We start from the raw sequence: 20,643 nt of genomic DNA, 5'->3' as shown, positions 1-20,643 counted from the left end.
CGTCCTTTTTTATGGCTGCATAATATTCCATGGTGTATATGTGCCACATTTTCTTAATCCAGTCTGTCACAGATTGGCATTTGGGTTGATTCCAGGACTTTGATATTGTGAATAGTGCCGCAATAAACATACGTGTGCATGTGTCTTTATAGCAGCATGATTTATAATCCTTTGGGTATATACCCAGTGGGATGGCTGGGTCATATGGTACATCTAGGTATAGATCCTTGAGGAATCGCCATACTGTTTTCCATAATGGTTGAACTAGTTTACAATCCCACCAACAGTGTAAAAGTGTTCCTATTTCTCCACATCCTCTCCAGGACCTGTTGTTTCCTGACTTTTGAATGACTGCCATTCTAACTGGTGTGAGATGGTATCTCATTGTGGTTTTGATTTGCATTTCTCTGATGGCCAGTGATGATGAGCATTTTTTCATGTGTCTGTTGGCTGTATGAATGTCTTCTTTTGAGAAATGTCTGTTCATATCCTTTGCCCACTTTTTGATGGGGTTGTTTGTTTTTTTCTTGTAAATTTGTTTGAGTTCTTTGTAGATTCTGGATATTAGCCCTTTGTCAGATGAGTAGATTGCAAAAATTTTCTCCCATTCTGTAGGTTGCCTGTTCACTCTGATGGTAGTTTCTTTTGCTGTGCAGAAGCTCTTTAGTGTAATCATATCCCATTTGTCAATTTTGGCTTTTGCTGCCATTGCTTTTGGTGTTTTAGACATGAAGTCCTTGCCCATGCCTATGTCCTGAATGGTACCACCTAGGTTTTCTTCTAGGGTTTTTATGGTATTAGGTCTAACATTTAAGTCTCTAATCCATCTTGAATTAATTTTCGTATAAGGAGTAAGGAATGGATCCAGTTTCAGCTTTCTACTTATGGCTAGCCAATTTTCCCAGCACCATTTATTAAATAGGGAGTCCTTTCCCCATTTCTTGTTTCTCTCAGGTTTGTCAAAGATCAGATGGCTGTAGATGTGTGGTATTATTTCTGAGAACTCTGTTCTGTTCCATTGGTCTATATCTCTGTTTTGGTACCAGTACCATGCTCTTTTGGTTACTGTAGCCTTGTAGCATAGTTTGAAGTCAGGTAGCGTGATGCCTCCAGCTTTGTTCTTTTGACTTAGGATTGTCTTGGCAATGTGGGCTCTTTTTTGGTTCCATATGAACTTTAAAGCCGTTTTTTCCAATTCTGTGAAGAAACTCATTGCTAGCTTGATGGGGATGGCATTGAATCTGTAAATAACTTTGGGCAGTATGGCCATTTTCACGATATTGATTCTTCCTATCCATGAGCATGGTATGTTCTTCCATTTGTTAGTGTCCTCTTTTATTTCACTGAGCAGTGGTTTGTAGTTCTCCCTGAAGAGGTCCTTTACATCCCTTGTAAGTTGGATTCCTAGGTATTTTATTCTCTCTGAAGCAATTGTGAATGGAAGTTCATTCATGATTTGGCTCTCTGTTTGTCTGTTACTGGTGTATAAGAATGCTTGTGATTTTTGCACATTAATTTTGTATCCTGAGACTTTGCTGAAGTTGCTTATCAGCTTAAGAAGATTTTGGGCTGAGACGATGGGGTTTTCTAAATATACAATCATGTCATCTGCAAACAGGGACAATTTGACTTCTTCTTTTCCTAACTGAATACCCTTGATTTCTTTCTCTTGCCTGATTGCCCTAGCCAGAACTTCCAACACTATGTTGAATAGGAGTGGTGAGAGAGGGCATCCCTGTCTTGTGCCAGTTTTCAAAGGGAATTTTTCCAGTTTTTGCCCATTCAGTATGATATTGGCTGTGGGTTTGTCATAAATAGCTCTTATTATTTTGAGGTACATTCCATCAATACCGAATTTCTTGAGTGTTTTTAGCATGAAGGGCTGTTGAATTTTGTCAAAAGCCTTTTCTGCATCTATTGAGATAATCATGTGGTTCTTGTCTTTGGTTCTGTTTATATGCTGGATTACGTTTATTGATTTGCGAATGTTGAACCAGCCTTGCATCCCAGGGATGAAGCCCACTTGATCATGGTGGATAAGCTTTTTGATGTGCTGCTGAATCTGGTTTGCCAGTATTTTATTGAGGATTTTTGCATCGATGTTCATCAGGGATATTGGTCTAAAATTTTCTTTTTGTGTTGTGTCTCTGCCAGGCTTTGGTATCAGGATGATGTTGGCCTCATAAAATGAGTTAGGGAGGATTCCCTCTTTTTCTATTGATTGGAATAGTTTCAGAAGGAATGGTACCAGCTCCTCTTTGTACCTCTGGTAGAATTCAGCTGTGAATCCATCTGGTCCTGGACTTTTTTTGGTTGGTAGGCTATTAATTATTGCCTCAATTTCAGAGCCTGCTATTGGTCTATTCAGGGATTCAACTTCTTCCTGGTTTAGTCTTGGAAGAGTGTAAGTAAGTGTCCAGGAAATTATCCATTTCTTCTAGATTTTCTAGTTGATTTGCGTAGAGGTGTTTATAGTATTCTCTGATGGTAGTTTGTATTTCTGTGGGGTCAGTGGTGATATCCCCTTGATCATTTTAAATTGCGTCTATTTGATTCTTCTCTCTTTTCTTCTTTATTAGTCTTGCTAGCGGTCTGTCAATTTTGTTGATCTTTTCAAAAAACCAACTCCTGGATTCATTGATTTTTTGGAGAGTTTTTTGTGTCTCTATCTCCTTCAGTTCTGCTCTGATCTTAGTTATTTCTTGCCTTCTGCTAGCTTTTGAATGTGTTTGCTCTTGCTTCTCCAGTTCTTTTAATTGTGATGTTAGAGTGTCAATTTTAGATCTTTCCAGCTTTCTCTTGTGGGCATTTAGTGCTATAAATTTCCCTCTACACACTGCTTTAAATGTGTCCCAGAGATTCTGGTATGTTGTATCTTTGTTCTCATTGGTTTCAAAGAACATCTTTATTTCTGCCTTCATTTCGTTATGTACCCAGTAGTCATTCAGGAGCAGGTTGTTCAGTTTCCATGTAGTTGAGCGGTTTTGATTGAGTTTCTTAGTCCTGAGTTCTAGTTTGATTGCACTGTGGTCTGAGAGACAGTTTGTTATAATTTCTGTTCTTTTACATTTGCTAAGGAGTGCTTTACTTCCAATTATGTGGTCAATTTTGGAATAAGTGTGATGTGGTGCTGAGAAGAATGTATATTCTGTTGATTTGGGGTGGAGAGTTCTGTAGATGTCTATTAGGTCCGCTTGGTGCAGAGATGAGTTCAATTCCTGGATATCCTTGTTAACTTTCTGTCTCGTTGATCTGTCTAATGTTGACAGTGGAGTGTTGAAGTCTCCCATTATTATTGTATGGGAGTCTAAGTCTCTTTGTAAGTCTCTAAGGACTTGCTTTATGATGGGTGCTGCTGTATTGGGTGCATATATATTTAGGATGGTTAGCTCTTCCTGTTGAAACGATCCCTTTACCATTATGTAATGGCCTTCTTTGTCTCTTTTGATCTTTGATGGTTTAAAGTCTATTTTATCAGAGACTAGGATTGCAACCCCTGCTTTTTTTTGTTCTCCATTTGCTTGGTAGATCTTCCTCCATCCCTTTATTTTGAGCCTATGTATGTCTCTGCATGTGAGATGGGTCTCCTGAAGACAGCAGACTGATGGGTCTTGACTCTTTATCCAGTTTGCCAGTCTGTGTCTTTTATTTGGAGCATTTAGTCCATTAACATTTAAGGTTAATATTGTTATGTGTGAACTTGATCCTGCCATTATGATATTAACTGGTTATTTTGCTCGTTAGTTGATGCAGTTTCTTCCTAGCCTCGATGGTCTTTACATTTTGGCATGTTTTTGCAATGGCTGGTACCGGTTGTTCCTTTCCATGTTTAGGGCTTCCTTCAGGATCTCTTGTAAGGCAGGCCTGGTGGTGACAAAATCTCTAAGCATTTGCTTATCTGTAAAGGATTTTATTTCTCCTTCACTGATGAAACTTAGTTTGGCTGGATATGAAATTCTGGGTTTAAAATTCTTTTCTTTAAGAATGTTGAATATTGGCCCCCACTCTCTTCTGGCTTGTAGAGTTTCTGCCAAGAGGTCTGCTGTTAGTCTGATGGGCTTCCCTTTGTGGGTAACCCGACCTTTCTCTCTGGCTGCCCTTAAGATTTTTTCCTTCATTTCCACTTTGGTGAATCTGGCAATTATGTGTCTTGGAGTTGCTCTTTCGAGGAGTATCTTTGTGGTGTTCTCTGTATTTCCTGAATTTGAATGTTGGCCTGCCCTACTAGGTTGGGGAAGTTCTCCTGGATGATATCCTGAAGAGTGTTTTCCAACTTGGTTCCATTTCCCCCCTCACTTTCAGGCACCCCAATCAGACGTAGATTTGGTCTTTTTACATAATCCCCTACTTCTTGCAGGCTTTGTTCATTTCTTTTTCGTCTTTTTTCTTTTGGTTTCTCTTCTCGCTTCATTTCATTCATTTGATCCTCAATTGCTGATACTCTTTCTTCCAGTTGATCAAGTCGGTTACTGAAGCTTGTGGATTTGTCACGTATTTCTCGTGTCATGGTTTTCATCTCTGTCATTTCATTTATGACCTTCTCTGCATTAATGATTCTAGCTATCAATTCTTCCACTCTTTTTTCAAGATTTTTAGTTTCTTTGCGCTGGGTACGCAATTCCTCCTTTAGCTCTGAGAAGTTTGATGGACTGAAGCCTTCTTCTCTCATCTCGTCAAAGTCATTCTCTGACAAGCTTTGATCCGTTGCTGGCGATGAGCTGCGCTCCTTTGCAGGGGGAGATGTGCTCTTATTTTTTGAATTTCCAGCTTTTCTGCCCTGCTTCTTCCCCATCTTTGTGGTTTTATCTGCTTCTGGTCTTTGATGATGGTGATGTACTGTTGGGGTTTTGGTATAGGTGTTCTTCCTGTTTGATAGTTTTCCTTCTAATAGTCAGGACTCTCAGCTGTAGGTCTGTTGGAGATTGCTTGAGGTCCACTCCAAACCCTGTTTGCCTGGGTATCAGCAGCAGAGGTTGCAGAAGATACAATATTGCTGAACAGTGCGTGTACCTGTCTGATTCTTACTTTGGAAGCTTCCTCTCAGGGGTATACTCCACCCTGCGAGGTGTGGGGTGTCAGACTGCCCCTAGTGGGGGATGTCTCCCAGTTAGGCTACTCAGGGGTCAGGGACCCACTTGAGCAGGCAGTCTGTCCGTTCTCAGATCTCAACCTCCGTGTTGGGAGATCCACTGCTCTCTTCAAAGCTGTCAGACAGAGTCGTTCGGGTCTGCACAGGCCTCTGCTGCTTCCCCTGTTGTTTTTTTTTTAGCTGTGCCCTGTCCCCAGAGGTGGAGTCTACAGAGACAGGCAGGTTTCCTTGAGCTGCTGTGAGCTCCACCCAGTTCGAGCTTCCCAGCGGCTTTGTTTACCTACTTCAGCCTCAGCAATGGCGGGCGCCCCTCCCCCAGCCTCGCTGCTGCCTTGTGGTTAGATTGCCGCAGACTGCTGTGCTAGCAATGAGGGAGGCTCCGTGGCCATGGGACCCTCCCAGCCAGGTGTGGATATAGTCTCCTGGTGTGCCCGTTTCCTTAAAGCGCAGTATTGGGGGTGGGAATTACACGATTTTCCAGGTGTTGTGTGTCTCAGTTCGCCTGGCTAGGAAAAGGGATTCCCTTCCCCCTTGCGCTTCCCAGGTGAGGCAATGCCTTGCCCTGCTTCAGCTCTCGCTGGTCAGGCTGCAGCAGCTGTCCAGCACCGATTGTCCGGAACTCCCCAGTGAGATGACCCCAGTACCTCCGTTAAAAATGCAGAAATCACCGGTCTTCTGTGTCGCTCACGCCGGGAGTTAGAGACTGGAGCTGTTCCTATTTGGCCATCTTGCTCCGCCCCTTTCCTAACCTTTTTTTTTCTATGTCAGATTAATTGGCCAAAAATATAGACCATGTATCTATCTGTATCTTCTGGAAATTGGAGGTGGTATTTATGAAGGTATGAAATGACACATGATTTGAAATGGGCATGGATAAGAATTGAAGAGATTTTAAAAAAGAAAATCAGACTATGTGACTCAGTTTTTTTCATGGTACTTGTTTTAAGATAAATGATGTTAAAAATGTATCTATTTGTAGTGAGACTTAAAAAGAAATAATGATAGTAATCTAATACTTTGCAGAGCACGTTATGGTTCTCACAGCATTTCTATATCCATTATAGTCTATATGTACATATTAATTTTCCTGGCAGCACCCAAAAAGCATCTGTATGGCTGCAATCTAAATAAATGTGAATTAAGCAGCAGATCAATTGATTGCCGTGAAAGAAAAGTTAAAAGGATCATGGTACCACTACAGCAGTAATCAGAGTTGTTATAATTGGCATTTTATACAAGAAGTTTATATTCAGTGGCAAAAAATTGCTTTGGACTACCAGATTATTTTTAAATCTGGGTCATCAGTGGTGAAATAAGTAGGCTTCTGGCATCAACTGCAAAATTTCCTTTCCTCAAACTCTGTGAGGGCAGAAGTATGTTTTCCTTATCAGTGTATCCATAAGCCTTCTCCAATTTCCCCAAATAGAATTATCTACTCCTCTAAGATAAAAATTCAGTCACTGAATTTATCCATTTTGGTAGCAATTGTTTGGATATATTTATGGGGCACTAAACTCTAAGCTTCCACAAGATAGAACTTTGCTCTGTCTCTGAGTCTCCAGAAACAATCACTGTGACTGGTACAGAAAAAAGAAAGTTGGGCTATATCTAATGAAATGAATCTGTCATATTTCTCTATAAAAAAGATATTAGTTGGGCTTTATGTTCAATCTCAAGGTTCTTACTCTTTGGGAAGACATAAACTGTATTCTTGTTGGGTAATGATTCTTTCCTACCAATTGGCCTCATTTCCATGATGAGAAAAACCAAAGCAAAGAGGCAAGAGGTGGTTCTCATAGTCCCCCTCACAGCGTTCCTCCAGTAGCAGTTGGAGGAGGGTTCACAATCCCAGGTGATCTATTTCAAGGCTTAGCTCACCGAGTGGACAATAACCATAAAAATAAATTTGATGAAAACACTTTTGAAGATTAAAGCTACCATTTATTGAGTGCTTATTATATGCCAAGCACTGTTAAGCGCTTCACACACTTGACATTATTTTCCACTGACAGCAACATTATGAGGAAGTATTTTTATCATTTCTACTTTACAGCCAACAGAGCCAAGGCTCAGAGAGGGATGATCTTGGTCATTTTGTATTCCGGCACATTTCTGGCAATCAACAAATGGATGCTGATTTTTTTTTTTTTTTTTTGAGACGGAGTCTTGCTCTGTCGCCCAGGCTGGAGTGCAGTGGCCGGATCTCAGCTCACTGCAAGCTCCGCCTCCTGGGTTTACGCCATTCTCCTGCCTCAGCCTCTCAAGTAGCTGGGACTATAAGTGCCCGCCACCTCGCCCAGCTACTTTTTTGCATTTTTTAGTAGAGACGGGGTTTCACCATGTTAGCCAGGATGGTCTCGATCTCCTGACCTTGTGATCCACCCGTCTCAGCCTCCCAAAGTGCTGGGATTACAGGCTTGAGCCACCGCGCCCGGCCTTGGATGCTGATTAAATACCTAAATGAATGAGGATAATAATCTTGGTAAGAAAGCACAGATAGGGGAATAAAGCCTCCATACGCACAGGCAGTTAAAGAAATCTGCTTTTCTGGGTTTTCTCACTGGGATTACAAGAATAAGCAAGGACTTCCAGTACAGACCTGAGAAGGAGTTCTATATATTTCTGCAGTATTTCTATTAATTTATATATACAAGTCCCTATTGCAAAAATGATACAAGATGGTTATCGTAAAGTTATATATATTATGTATACACAAACACATATATGTATACACACACACACATATATTTCTATACCAGACAATGGTAAGTGCTATCTACAGCAGACTTATAAAACTCTATAAAACGTAGAGATTAAGATGTAAATCCAAACATGAAAAAAGGGAGGGGTGGAGATCGGAGTTTTCTTCCAGGAAATGGTAATTGAGTTGGGCCTTTGAAGATAACCATTTAGGTGAAATGAGAAAATGTGTATGTGTGTGTTAGGGTGGGGGAGATAGTCTTCTAGAAGACAGAGTCTGCAGTGGTTGCAGCGGTCATCTGAAATGACATCTGTGAAAGATTGCATGTCCAACAGGCTGGAGAACATGAGCCAACATTGACCAAAGGTATATGTAGAGGATGGCCCGTTAACAAGGTCTCAAAAACAGTATTCCAGAACCTTGCTACACAAAGTGCAGGCCATGCGCACCTGGGAACTTGACAGAAATTCAGAATCTTAGGCCCCGCTCCAGACCGGAATTAAAACCCAAAGTTTAACAAGATCCCTCTGTGGATCATAGGCACATTAAAGTTTGGGAAGCACTAGTTTAAAGCACAGACTAAGGCCAGGCGCGGTGGCTCACGCCTGTAATCCCAGCACTTTGGGACGCCGAGGCGGGTGGATCACCTGAGGTCAAGAATTCAACACCAGCCTGGCCAACATGGTGAAAGCTCATTTCTACTAAAAATACAAACATTAGCCAGGCGTGGTGGTGGGTACCTGTGCTACTTGGGAGGCTGAGGCAGGAGAATTGCTTGAACAGCGGAGGCGGAGGTTGCAGTGAGATGAGATTGTGCCACTGCATTCCAGCCTGGGTGACAAGAGCGAGACTCCATCTCAAAAGAAAGAAAGAAAATAAGCAATAAACAAACAAACAAATAAAAGGCCGACCAAGCAGGTGAGGCAAATCCCTTCTTATGGGTCTCCTGTATTTCAAGGTAATCTCCATTCCCAGGTTGCTCCAGTTACAGCCAAGCAAATCTCCCTGAACACAGAGAACCCTTTCGTAACTCTGTGCCTCTGCTTTTTGCCTGAGTTGTTCCCTCTGCTAGGAATCTCGTTTCCCACTTAAAACACTCTTGATATTCTCCTTCCACAAAGCCTATTGCGACCGCAGAGCCAGGTGATCTGACTTGGACAGCGCCAGTCCTTACCTGTGCCTGCCTCATGGAGTTCAGTGCTTTCTCCCTGTGTGCACACTTTCTCTGCCCTCCTACTGGCAAGCTCCTTGCTGACAGCGACTTCTCTATATATATCTGCTCAATTTCTCTCCTTGTATCTCTCTCCTTCAGCATTTAATGCAGCAGTTGGCACACAGAGGGTTCTTTATAAATGTGAGCTGAGCTGAATTAACATGCATTTTCTAAAGGTCCACAGAAGGAGACCCACGCGAAAGGACAACAAACAAGGCCCCAAAAACTGTCTGGAGGAGGAATATCCCTTTGTCTGCCCTCTCCTGGGTCTTTCGGTGATGAGTCTGTGCTGGACTTTGAGCTGCTTTGTATTCTAGTAATTTTAAGGCTCATAAATAGGAGTTCCATAAAACAGTTTCTGATTTTCCTTTAGGAAATGGGGAAAGGATCAAAACACTTCTCTCTCTACGTACCTGCAAGTCACGAAGACAACATTACTATTATTTTTTTAATTTATGTTTCAACGTGCATTGAACTAGTGGGAAAGGTTAGCTGGGGGTTTTGATTTTTTACCCCCCTTTTAGTTGCTCAAGTCTGCCTTTTTGGGAGCTTTCAGACCCACACACTTATGTCACCAGTCACCAGTCTCTAATTATGCTCCCTACCCCTAGACATGAAAGATAAATGGCACAGATATAAACTTACATTTGTCAAAATTGATTTCCTGCTTTAATTGAGGGGTGTAATAGATCAGTCTTTTCTAGCCACAGAAACATGTGTGCTCTGATTATAAGTATCAGTCTTTCTTGGATTAGGGTAAGTCTAAGAAAGGAGAGAAACAGTGACAGAACATACTCCCCATTGAGATCTTTTCACTTCCCTTAAATAGATGCAGGGATTTTTTAATGTGTAATTACAAGCTAAAAATATCAATAACATGAAGTACAATTTATGCTGTGACTGCCCTTTAAAAGTGAGTCCTTCCTTGTCTAATTCAGGTTGCAAACTTCTGCCTCTGGGACTTTTTAATTCATTCATCCTCATGTCTTTTGGTGAGGTTTTCACTTTCTTTGCTACTTGGAAAGTGGTTAGGACATTCTTTTTTAAATTTTAGTCTCAGGTCTCTAAACTGCTTGTGGTAAGTGCTTCCTGGTTGTTGACAATCAACACAGTGGTGACAATTAACTCAGAAGACTTCACACTTGGAGGCCATAGAATGGATACCCAACCTGGTGAGCAATACAAGCTTCATCTCTTTCATAGCCTCAGAGGCTGTCTTCAAAGCCACTGCCCAGCAAACACATACAGAAACCTGAGTCCACCATTTACAGATCATATCTATAGGTTTAATACCGACCATAAAAATATAAAAGAAATGTTTGCTGGGCACAGTAGCTCATATCTATAATCCCAGCTCTTTGGGAGGCTGAGGCAGGTGGATCACTTGAGGACAGGAGTTGAGACCAGCCTGGCCAACACAGTGAAACCCCCTCTCTACTAAAAATACAAAGATTACCTGGGCATGGTGGTGCATGCCTGTGGTCTCAGTTCCTTGGGAGGCTGAGGTAGGAGAATTGCAGTGAGCCGAGATTGCACCACTGCACTCCAGCCTGGGCAACAGAGTGAGACCTCGTCTTTAAAAAAAAAAAATATATATATATATATATATATAAAATATATTTTTATATATAAATATATATAATATAAAAACATATATTGTTTTATATATAAATACATATATATAAGACAAATGTTATCAACCAATTAACAAACTGGCCAAATAAAAATAAGCAAAATACAAAACTATATAAACTTCTTAATTTTCATAAAGACCCCAGCTGTAATACAGGAAAGAAGGACCTACAAATGAGAGAAAGGTAGTAGTGGGGAACAGATTATTTTGGGCCCATGAGTAACTGGCCTTGATCTTGAGGCATCATTTTTTAATCCTCCTCAAAAGAGCACACAATTTGCATTCATTAATTCTATTAAAAAATAACTTGAGAAAGAGAAGACTTGGGTGGAAGAAAAGGCTGGGGAATGGCGTGAATATGTTGACAACGGATGAAACTGCCTCTGAACATGTGAGAGGCTTGCATTAGTCAAAGAACTGAATGGTTCTCTGTGTCTGTCCACCATAACTTCCTATCAGTAGAGTGGCAGGGATGTAGAGATTAGCTCTTGAGAAAACTCTGGGTTGTCACAGCTGAGAGAGCTTTACAGAGGGTTTGGTCTAATGACCAAATTGAAGAGCTCAAATAAGTTGAGCAATTGCCAAATGTCACACATTTTGTTCATATTTAGGCCAGGATCCTGTTTCTTTCTAATACATACACACTATAGCTGAGCCAGCTTTTTCATCATTAGAGTTACCCAGAGATGCAATGGACAAGCTCTGGGGAAGCCCTGACATAGAGACCAGGCTGGATGACTGCATGGATCGTCGGATACTAATTCCTGCATTGGATGAGGGGATCAATAAGCTCTTTTAAAGTCCTCACTAAATCCTGAAATTCTGTAGTTCTGAGAGAGAAGAATGTATGCCCAGATGCCGGGCAGTAAGAACAGACACCAAAAGGACTAGCCGGGTGGCGACGAGAGAGTAGGTTGCCTACTTGTGGAAGTCCTCAATGCAATGAATGAGCCCGCCAGCATCCACAGTGAATGGGATCCCATCCAGGCTGCGGTGGCACATCACGCAGGTGAAACAGTGAGGATGATAGGCCTTCCCGGTGGCTCGGAGAATCCGCTCCATGATGGGCTTGGAACACACATTGCACTGCTCCAGAGTATTCTGGGGAAGGAAACAGAAACAACATTAGACTGGGACAGAAGGGAGTCCATACTGCATGACAAGCCTCTTTACAAAACAGATTGTCTCAGGTCCTTATCACACTACTCTAAGGAAGGCATTTATCACCATTTACAAATCACATCTACAGCTTTAATACAGTCCTTAAAAATATAAAACAAGTGTTATCAACCAATTAACTAACAAACTGGCCAAAGAAGTGTGTTACAGAGAGAAGGAAACACAATTAGATGGGTCAGATGGCTTTTCTAGTATCATTCAGGTAGTAGGTGGCAAGTCCAGAACTGAGAACATGTGTTTTCTGACTTCTATCCTTGTTCCTTTCTTTGTTTCCTATAGCAAAGGTGATGGCAAACTTTTCTCTAAAGTCCCATATAGTAAATATTTCTGACTTTGTTGTAACAACTGAATTCTGCTATTATAGCTGGAAAGCAGTCATAGATAGCATGTAAACACATGGGCATGCTTGTGTTCTAGTAATACTTTATTTACAAAAAAACAAAAACAAAAACAGACAGTGGGCTGGATTTGACCCATGGGCATAGTCTGTTGACCTTTGAACTATACCACTTGGGTTCTCCAATTGAAGAATGCTTCACTATTACTTCTAAAACTTGATTCATTATCAAAGACATAGTGCGACCACTTAGACCATAGTGTGATCGCTAAGACCCCTACTTTTTACAGAATAGTCTGTCAGATAACTGAGACAGAGCATGCTAGATGCAGAACCCAAATCAGAACTCAGCATAACCAATTAGGCTTCTGATCATTTAAAACTTTGATTTACACACCATCTCCAAGTTTAGAGTTTGTAAACTCTTGATAGAAATGTTGAATGTACAAGGGAGCTGGTTTAAAAAAGTGAATTAAGAAACTCATTTATCTGGCCTTAAAAATATGCTAAGCTTTAAAAATATACAGCACCCCTTAAAAGGGACACCACTTAGTGAGTAAGGTCACAGAAAGATCGGCTGTTAACTTTCCATCCTCCCCTTTAATCCCATCTCTTACCAAACAACCACGTTTCACATGTAAAATACTATATTCCAACTGAGGTATCTGGACTAACTCATTGAGTTTACAATCAGGAATAAACCGGGATGTGGATCTTATTAGAAAGAAGCAGAACTGAATAGGATGTGGAAATTCAGGGGTAACTGCTTTTTTACCATGAGGATATTTAAATGGCTATGAAGTAAGAAGTGTCTGTATGTAGGTAACTAGTGTCCTTACGTCTAACCTATAGCAATGACCTCTCATTTGGCATCTTTGTTTGCATCTCTATTCTTATAATACTCTTCTTGCTCCTGTCTCCAATGACTTCCAGTTTTCTTTCCAAACACAGATGTGGTCAAGTACAAGTACCTTTCTGGATAACAAAATCTTAATGGCTCCACAATGTCAAAAGAGCTCATTCTTTACATGGTATCCCACCCTCCTTTCTAGGCTCAGCTTCTCATAACATCCCAGACTACTCACTCTTGTTCAAACTTATGTGAAACTCCCATACTTCTGTGCCTTGGCTAATGCCTAGATGTATTGCAATTTGCCATTTTGACCTTTCAAGGTACAGGCTAGAAGGCCTGTACCTTCTAGCCTGTACCCAGGGAAGCCTTCCTCAGTGGTCCCACTTGGAATGAATTGCTCCTTTCTTTCCCATTCCTGAGCACTTTATTTGCTTTGCTTACAATACTTTAAGTGTGCACTTTATTTAAATTATTTATGCATATGTCTATTTCCTCTACCAGACTTTAATTTCATTAGGGGCAGAGACTATGTCTTAAGAATGTATTTCTACGTCCTATAATGCACCCAGTATACTGTCTGAAATAGAAATAAGCCTGAGATGAATGTGTGCAAAAAGAATGAACGAAGGAATATTGTTTATATCCCACTCTGGCAGCACAGTGCTGGCCTGACTCCCTTAACTTTGGAATCCATCCTAAGATGAATTGGTAAATCCATCATCATCCTTCCCTCAAAGCTGTGGTTGCCTGAGGTTCTGAAATTGCTTCGTATGCCTCTGGTCATAGTCTGAACGCATGGAAACTATTAACCTATTTGTTTTTCCCATTTTGAAGTGGTGAAATTAAAATAGCAGAAGAGCACAGGGTAAGAGTCTGGAGATGATGATGGTTTGAAGAATGAGGGCCTGTTTCTTTTCTACCCTGACAATCTGAGCTAATGTGGCTGGAAATTGTCTTCCTAGGACTTATGTTTTGCTCCTCTGTGGGTTTTTACCTTTTTTTTTTTTAAGTCAGCCCTGTAATGGAGAGGAATAACCAGGAAATCTTTGACCAGAAAATGTTTTTGTTTGCACTGAGGCTTGGCTGCAAGATTCAGCTCATTTACTCAAACCTAGCAGCAATATAACAGGCTTAGTTCCTATGGAAAGACCTTGTGGTCTACAGATGCTGCATTCAAAGAACAGGTAATACAAACATTTCTGCAACAAAGGAAAAAAAGTATAAAATGTGATTAAAATCAGCCTATTGCAAAATGCCCTCAAATTGGAAAATAAAAGTTCCAAGAATGCAGTTGACTGGCATCCTAGGCTAGTGAATGATGTAGAAGGACATGTTATCCTTCACCAGTCTGCACCTTTTACTGCAATCTTCCCCTTTCAGTCTCCAGTGGGGTCCACTAGCAGCCTTTGAGAAAGGAAAAACTCACAGCATCAGGGGGGAAGGGTCTGGGAGTTCCCTTAGTCTAGGCTCTCTTTCCACAGGTGAGCAGATAGACTTTGAGAATGGATCTGCTGGACTTGAGTTGTGGAGACCATGAGATGCAGAGGTGGGACTGGTACCCCAGTTACCTGACTCCTAATAATTCAGAGAGGGAGCTAAGGAATTCATTACATGGCCATGAAAAAGGAAAGCTGCTAGGTGAAGAATGTGAATTATCCTTCTGACTTTGTCAAAATCTACTGTATGACATTGGGTAAATAATTTCTTCCTTCGATCTCAGTTTTCTCATTTGAAAAATGATTAATTCAAACTGTAATTTTATTAATCTGTAATAAATCAGTATTAACAACAATAGAAAAAGGTACATGTTTACATCACCAGAAATATACAAAAACAACTGGATAACCCCTTATCAGAGGTTTGAAAGGGGCATTCATTTGCTAGAAACACGGACTATATTACCTTTACTATGCACCTCCACTGATAATTCTAGAAATTGCTAATGGTAACATTGTAAGCACCATAGAGGTATATTTTTGTGTTTAGATGATTATTTTAAAGCCAGACATGCAAATATTGGGTTCATCTCAACTAAGTTAACATGAAATGGTTGACAAAACAGTTTTGAAAAAAAAGAAAGTAAGCAAATAAGTGAAAGAGGGACGTCTCTAAATATGCCTATTCAAATCACTTTTTTTTTTTTTTTGTCTAGTAGGGTTGCCAGGATTGATAGCTGAAAGTGCTCTTTCCAGTTAGTTTAGGAACCTTCAATATCAGTAGTGTGCTTTGTGACTGGACTCCTGATCCAGCTCCATCGCTGTCCCATGGACTCCTCCTCCCAGCTGCCACACTGAGCTTTCTGCTACATCTTTAATAAGCAACATTCTTTTACAAGCCCAGACTATCTTATACCCTACTTTGCTTAGAGAATGCCTACTCATTCTTCAAAGTGAAACTAACTCAAATGTCACCTCTTCTGAAAAATCTTTCCTAAATCTTTTTCTGTTGTATTCCAAGCAAAATAAGTAACTTCTTCCACTCCCATAGGATTGTATTATGCTTCCCCTATGACACTGAACACAATGTACTTGATTTAGTGGTTTATGTCAACCTCTATGACTAAACTGCCATCACTCCTCCCTCCTCCCATGAAGCCATAGTCTGAGGTTGTGTTTCCTAGGAAACAAGTTCTGAAACAGATTTGCACACAGTTAGTTATCAAGAAGTGTCCTTGCAATCAACACCTGTGGGAAAGTATAGGAAGTCCCCATACTTCTTATACTTCCTATTCCTATTGTACACTCTATCTACAGTATCCACGATAGGAAGCATCCTTGCCCAGGGACTACAAAGTCTGTGACACACAGTAAGTAATTGGTAATCAGCTGTGGAAGGCCTTTGGCCAAAGCTGAATGAAGAATGCAAATTTTATTCATTTTGCAGCAGGTACTGTTTGAGGATTTTTTTCCCATAAAAAATGTTTTAGGCTACTCCAATGAAAGTATGGTTAAGGTGAAAAGATGTAAGAGTGGCAGAAAAAAGCAAATTCTGTTGCTAAAAGTCACAGCTTATAAACTTTTCTGAAATGTTGGCAATACAATTGTGACTAAAAACAAAAAACTCAGTGAAACTAAAAATTAAATCACAAATCAATCAACTTTGTACAGAAAACTCCCAAATGCAACTGTTTTTAAGTCAGAGATACAATGGGGTAGTATTTTTTTCCTATCCTTGGATATTGTGTAAATAACTTGTAACTCACAGGCAGAAGAGCTAAAGAATCGTATGACTATAAATGAAGCATATAGGTAACATAAACATGAACTACTAATGAGATGATAAAGAATAAGAATATTACCGTTATTTACCTATTACATAGGTATACGTAAGTGTTTAATTTTGAGTATTTAAAATCAAGATATATAGTCTTCATTTACATAAGTAATTGAAGATTCAGAAAACTCTAAAGTGACTACTGCCATTTGAAAATGTTAACAATTTCATTTTATAAAATTAAAATCTGATCTTATATTTATCTTTACCTTTTTTAGGTACAAAAACAGTATCGTGAAACAGGAAAGATTCTTGGAAAGATAAGGAGTGACATCTCATGATCTAGATAGTTTAGGTCTTGTTGAGATAAGAACAAAAAGAAAAAAGAGAGAGTTAGAAGACATTCAGTCTTGAAAAGTCTTCAGCAATTACACTAGCCGAGGAGTTTTCAACTCCTTTTACTTGGCCATTCACCCATAATCCTTTCTTCAGGGAAGCAATTTATCAAAAAAAGCACATACTAAAGAGCCCAAAATCACTTCTGGCTGAAGGGCATGAAGAGATGGACCCTGTACTATCTGAAAAACCATGATTCTAGTCCAACTGCTGGATTCAAGATAGGGAACACAGCTAGTGACACATTGGGAGTTACAATACAGGTCTCCTAATTCTCTGTCCAGTGGAGACTCTCTGTCTGCTACATGACATTATATGGAATCTGTATATCAGTAGACACACTCTGTATTTTCTGTATTTCAAATAGAAAGAAGGCATTCAGGCTTACTATCTGCAAGTTACATGCAAATAAATAGATAAAACATGTTAAGATCTTAAGACAGTTTGTCTCCTAAACTCCTACAGGATAAGAGAAAACTTGTCATTGGATCCCAAACATCTACAACAGTATGCTTGCATAAAATTAATGTTCCACAACCATCAGTTAGTTAATGAATTAATAAACTCTAAGTAAGTACTTTATATAAAATAAGTTTTGTTTTGTTTTTTTTCTATTTAATCCTGCAAAACAATTCTCTAGCCTAGAGCTTCTCAACTGGCAGGTTAACACACAGTGTGCTTCAAGTGGGTTCTGGGTGCACCATATTTGGGAGGGTTCGGAGGGACCAGAGGTGTCCAGAGTTCCTGAGTGGTTACCTTGGGACAGGAGAGATCTCATCCACTTACTCCAGTGTGCTGAATGAATGTCATCATTTTCCACATGAACTGGGATGTGAGAAAGGTTGGGAAGTGCAGCTCGAGTGTAGGTGTTCCCAACAGAATGGCAGTGTGGTACAGTCAAGAAGGAGCAGGGCTAGGACTCAGCCAATTTCTCTTGAAATGCCAGTGCCATTATATGAACTCAAAGTACTGCTATTGCCCAACTTAATTATGGAATACAAACTTATTCTCTACCTTGATTCTGGTCACCAAGGTTGCTTCCCAAATGGTGGCAGTACTTTTGGGTTTCCTTTGCAGGGGAAGATATCATTTTACCTTGGTAGTTCCAATGACCGTATACTAGATAACCTTCCAACGGCTCTGCCTTCCTGTGAGACATGCACTTTTTGTTAACATTTCTCTTGCTCTTTCTAATGTCCTTTGCCTCTATCTTAATCTAAGTCGATATTTGTATCTGTATGTAATGTGTGTTTTGAAACAGACTGAAAATACTAATCTTAAGCTTAATAGCATCCCACCCCATGACTGTGATTTTTCAATTAGAATCAAAATTCCTCTTTCACAGATGAAGGTTTTCCTGCTAGATAGGAAAAGTTTGGAAACAATGTCATATATAGCATCAAATCTCTAAACTATATTTTTTGGATGTCATGACACAGTCCCCTACCCCTGAAAATGACAGCTATGAAACACATAACTGAAAATTCAGTAAAAGAATTTCAACTTTTTTTTTTGTTAATCTTTTGGAGCACAACTTTTTGCATGTATTGCCTCAGCTTTCTTATAAACTATCTCTTTAAACAAACTTCTCACAAGCCTCTCTAAAGAGCAGAGCTGCCTCCGCACTGATTCTAACATTGCAGAAAGCCGAAAGAGTAGAACAAAGCGTTCAACAGCCTGGCAGGTACAGAGGAAGAAACGGAAGACAAAGACGCCATCCCTGCCCTCAAAGGTTCCCAATGCAGTGAGAGAGGTGGACACAACTATTAATAACCGATTCGAGGCAAAGGGCATGACAAATTGCTATCATTGAGGCACAAGTAATGAATGATGGGAATGCAGAGAAGAGAGTAATTACTTATGAATGGTGAGAGAGCAGGCAGTATGGTGGTGGTCTATGACTCTAACAATCTATTCTAGTTGGAACTGGATTTGGCACTTGAAAACAAACTTATTTTAACCCACTCTGGAATTAATGTTGTGCTATAACAAGAGTCTTTAATATCTAATACTCTTTGAGAGGAGTCGCAGATAAGCCTGCACGGAAACAAATTCATTGCATAGGAAGAATATTGTAACAAAATCTGTGTACTAAACAGCACTGGTGAAGGGGAACTCAATATTGCCAGACATGAACATCCATTTTTTTTTTTTTTAAGACAGAGTCTCACTTTGTCACCTGGGCTGGAGTGCAGTGGCGTGATCTCAGCTCACTGCAACCTCTGCCTCCCGGGTTCAAGTGATTCTCCTGCCTCAGCCTCTTGAGTAGCTGGGACTACAGACACGTGCCACCACACCCAGCTAATTTTTTATTTTTAATAGAGACAGGGTTTCACCATGTTGGTCAGGCTGGTCTTGAACTCCTGACCTCAGGTGATCTGCCCGCCTCGGCCTCCCAAAGTGCTGGGATTACAGGCATGAGCCACCGTGCCCGGTCGAACATCCATGTTTTAACTAGCACAGACAAAACCTATGTGTTACTATTAAAAAGAATTTAGAAAAACAATTTTCTTATAAAATTTTCTGTTTTTATTTGGACTACATACACTGGCTTTAAAATTAAGAAATATGCCCTAAAGCCGTAAGGAAAAAGCCAACGGAAAGAACAAAAAGATCATGGCAATGAGGCCGTTCTATTAAATTTTGCCATGAGCTAGAAATCACATCCTTTACAAAGTAAATTATGCCCTGTTTTTTATTCTTAAGCACTAGGGTTAGGATTGTGATCTGAGCTTTAGTAAATCAGAAAAGAAAATCTCAATTATAGAACATTTAGTTTATTTATACCTTAATGCCCAGAGAGGTAGTATTTTACTTTCAAATGTGTAACCCATGTGGCATGATGGGTCTTCCAAAACACTTCTCTTGAATGTCTTCTGATCCTTGAAAAATGTGGGGCAGGGGGAAGGGGAGTGAGAGCTAACGGCTTGGGTCACACCTCAGTCACATCTGAGAAGACTAAGACTATGGTGAGAGAGAAAGAAAAGAATTGAGTTCCTTTCCTTCTGAGACAAGTCAAATGATAGATTTTGCCTTTACAACATAAGTCAGGTGAAGATTTATTAACTTAGACCTCAAAGAAGGTCTGCCATATTACAGTAAGATAACTAGTGAAACATTAGTAAAAAGGTGATCTGGGTTTGAAAAGCTAGGCGATTTTCTTGACCTTTCTGGCCTTTGGTTTCTGCAGACTAAAGTGTCTACATTGCAGTGTTGTGACGTTTAAATGAGTTCACATATTATCAAAGTAAGAACCCAGTCCTGACTATATAATAAATGTTAGTTTTATAAATTCCCTATATAAATTTGAAGGGGCTAAGACATTTATTCAATTAACTTGTCATTCTTTGATCATTTAATGTAACTATCACATTGAAGCACTGTATTTCTATAATTTTTTCCCTTCACCATTAATTCTCCTAAATTTTGTATCTGTCCTTTTAACAAATGGATTCTCTAAGGAATTGTACATATGATACTCTGGGATAATTGGATAATGTCGTAACATAAAATGGGCTTCTAGATTTCTAAGTGACTTTCCCCTGCTTTTCTGGGAATTTTGTGAAAAAGCTCTTCTATATAAACCTGATTATACCCCAATTCCATACATTTCTTAATTCTTCATAAAAGTAATTGACATTCCTTTATACACCAAAAATAACTGACACTTTGATTTGTACAATCCTTTAAGTTTACTAAACGTACACAAACAGGAACCCATCTAATTTCCAGGGCACTCTGGTATGGGAGGTGGAACGGCAGAATTCTTTTCCCCATTACATGCCACACAGCTGTAAATGCAGCCAGGATTTGAACCTATGTTTTCTAAAGTACAAAGAGAAAGGCTCATTCTTCTACTTCATACTGTTCTCCAATTAACAAGGTTCTCAAATATCTTTCTACCTTATCCTATATAAAAGCAATTATTCAGAATGCAGTTAATAATCTTCAGCATGCAGATTTCCCATAGCCTTTCATAAACACATAGTTTGGCTGAGCTTGAAAAATTCCCTGAATCATCTTGCCCAA

General features: G+C 39.9%; 1 protein-coding gene across 3 annotated transcripts in view; it reads right to left on the bottom strand.

Moving 5' to 3' along the window:
• The window catches only part of LPP (LIM domain containing preferred translocation partner in lipoma), a 751,777-nt gene that overhangs the window by 20,627 nt on the left and 710,507 nt on the right, over positions 1-20,643 (bottom strand). For all 3 annotated transcript variants that reach the window (XM_026455659.2, XM_026455658.2, XM_026455660.1), the window contains one exon: positions 11,559-11,737. In XM_026455659.2, coding sequence (XP_026311444.1) covers positions 11,559-11,737 — 179 coding nt within the window. The remainder of the gene's footprint in view (positions 1-11,558; positions 11,738-20,643) is intronic.

This window comes from Piliocolobus tephrosceles, chromosome 2, assembly GCF_002776525.5.
Source record: "Piliocolobus tephrosceles isolate RC106 chromosome 2, ASM277652v3, whole genome shotgun sequence".
NCBI classification, from domain to species: domain Eukaryota; kingdom Metazoa; phylum Chordata; class Mammalia; order Primates; family Cercopithecidae; genus Piliocolobus; species Piliocolobus tephrosceles.
The sequence above is the reverse complement of the archived record's forward strand: the minus strand, read 5'-3'. Positions and strand labels throughout refer to the sequence as shown.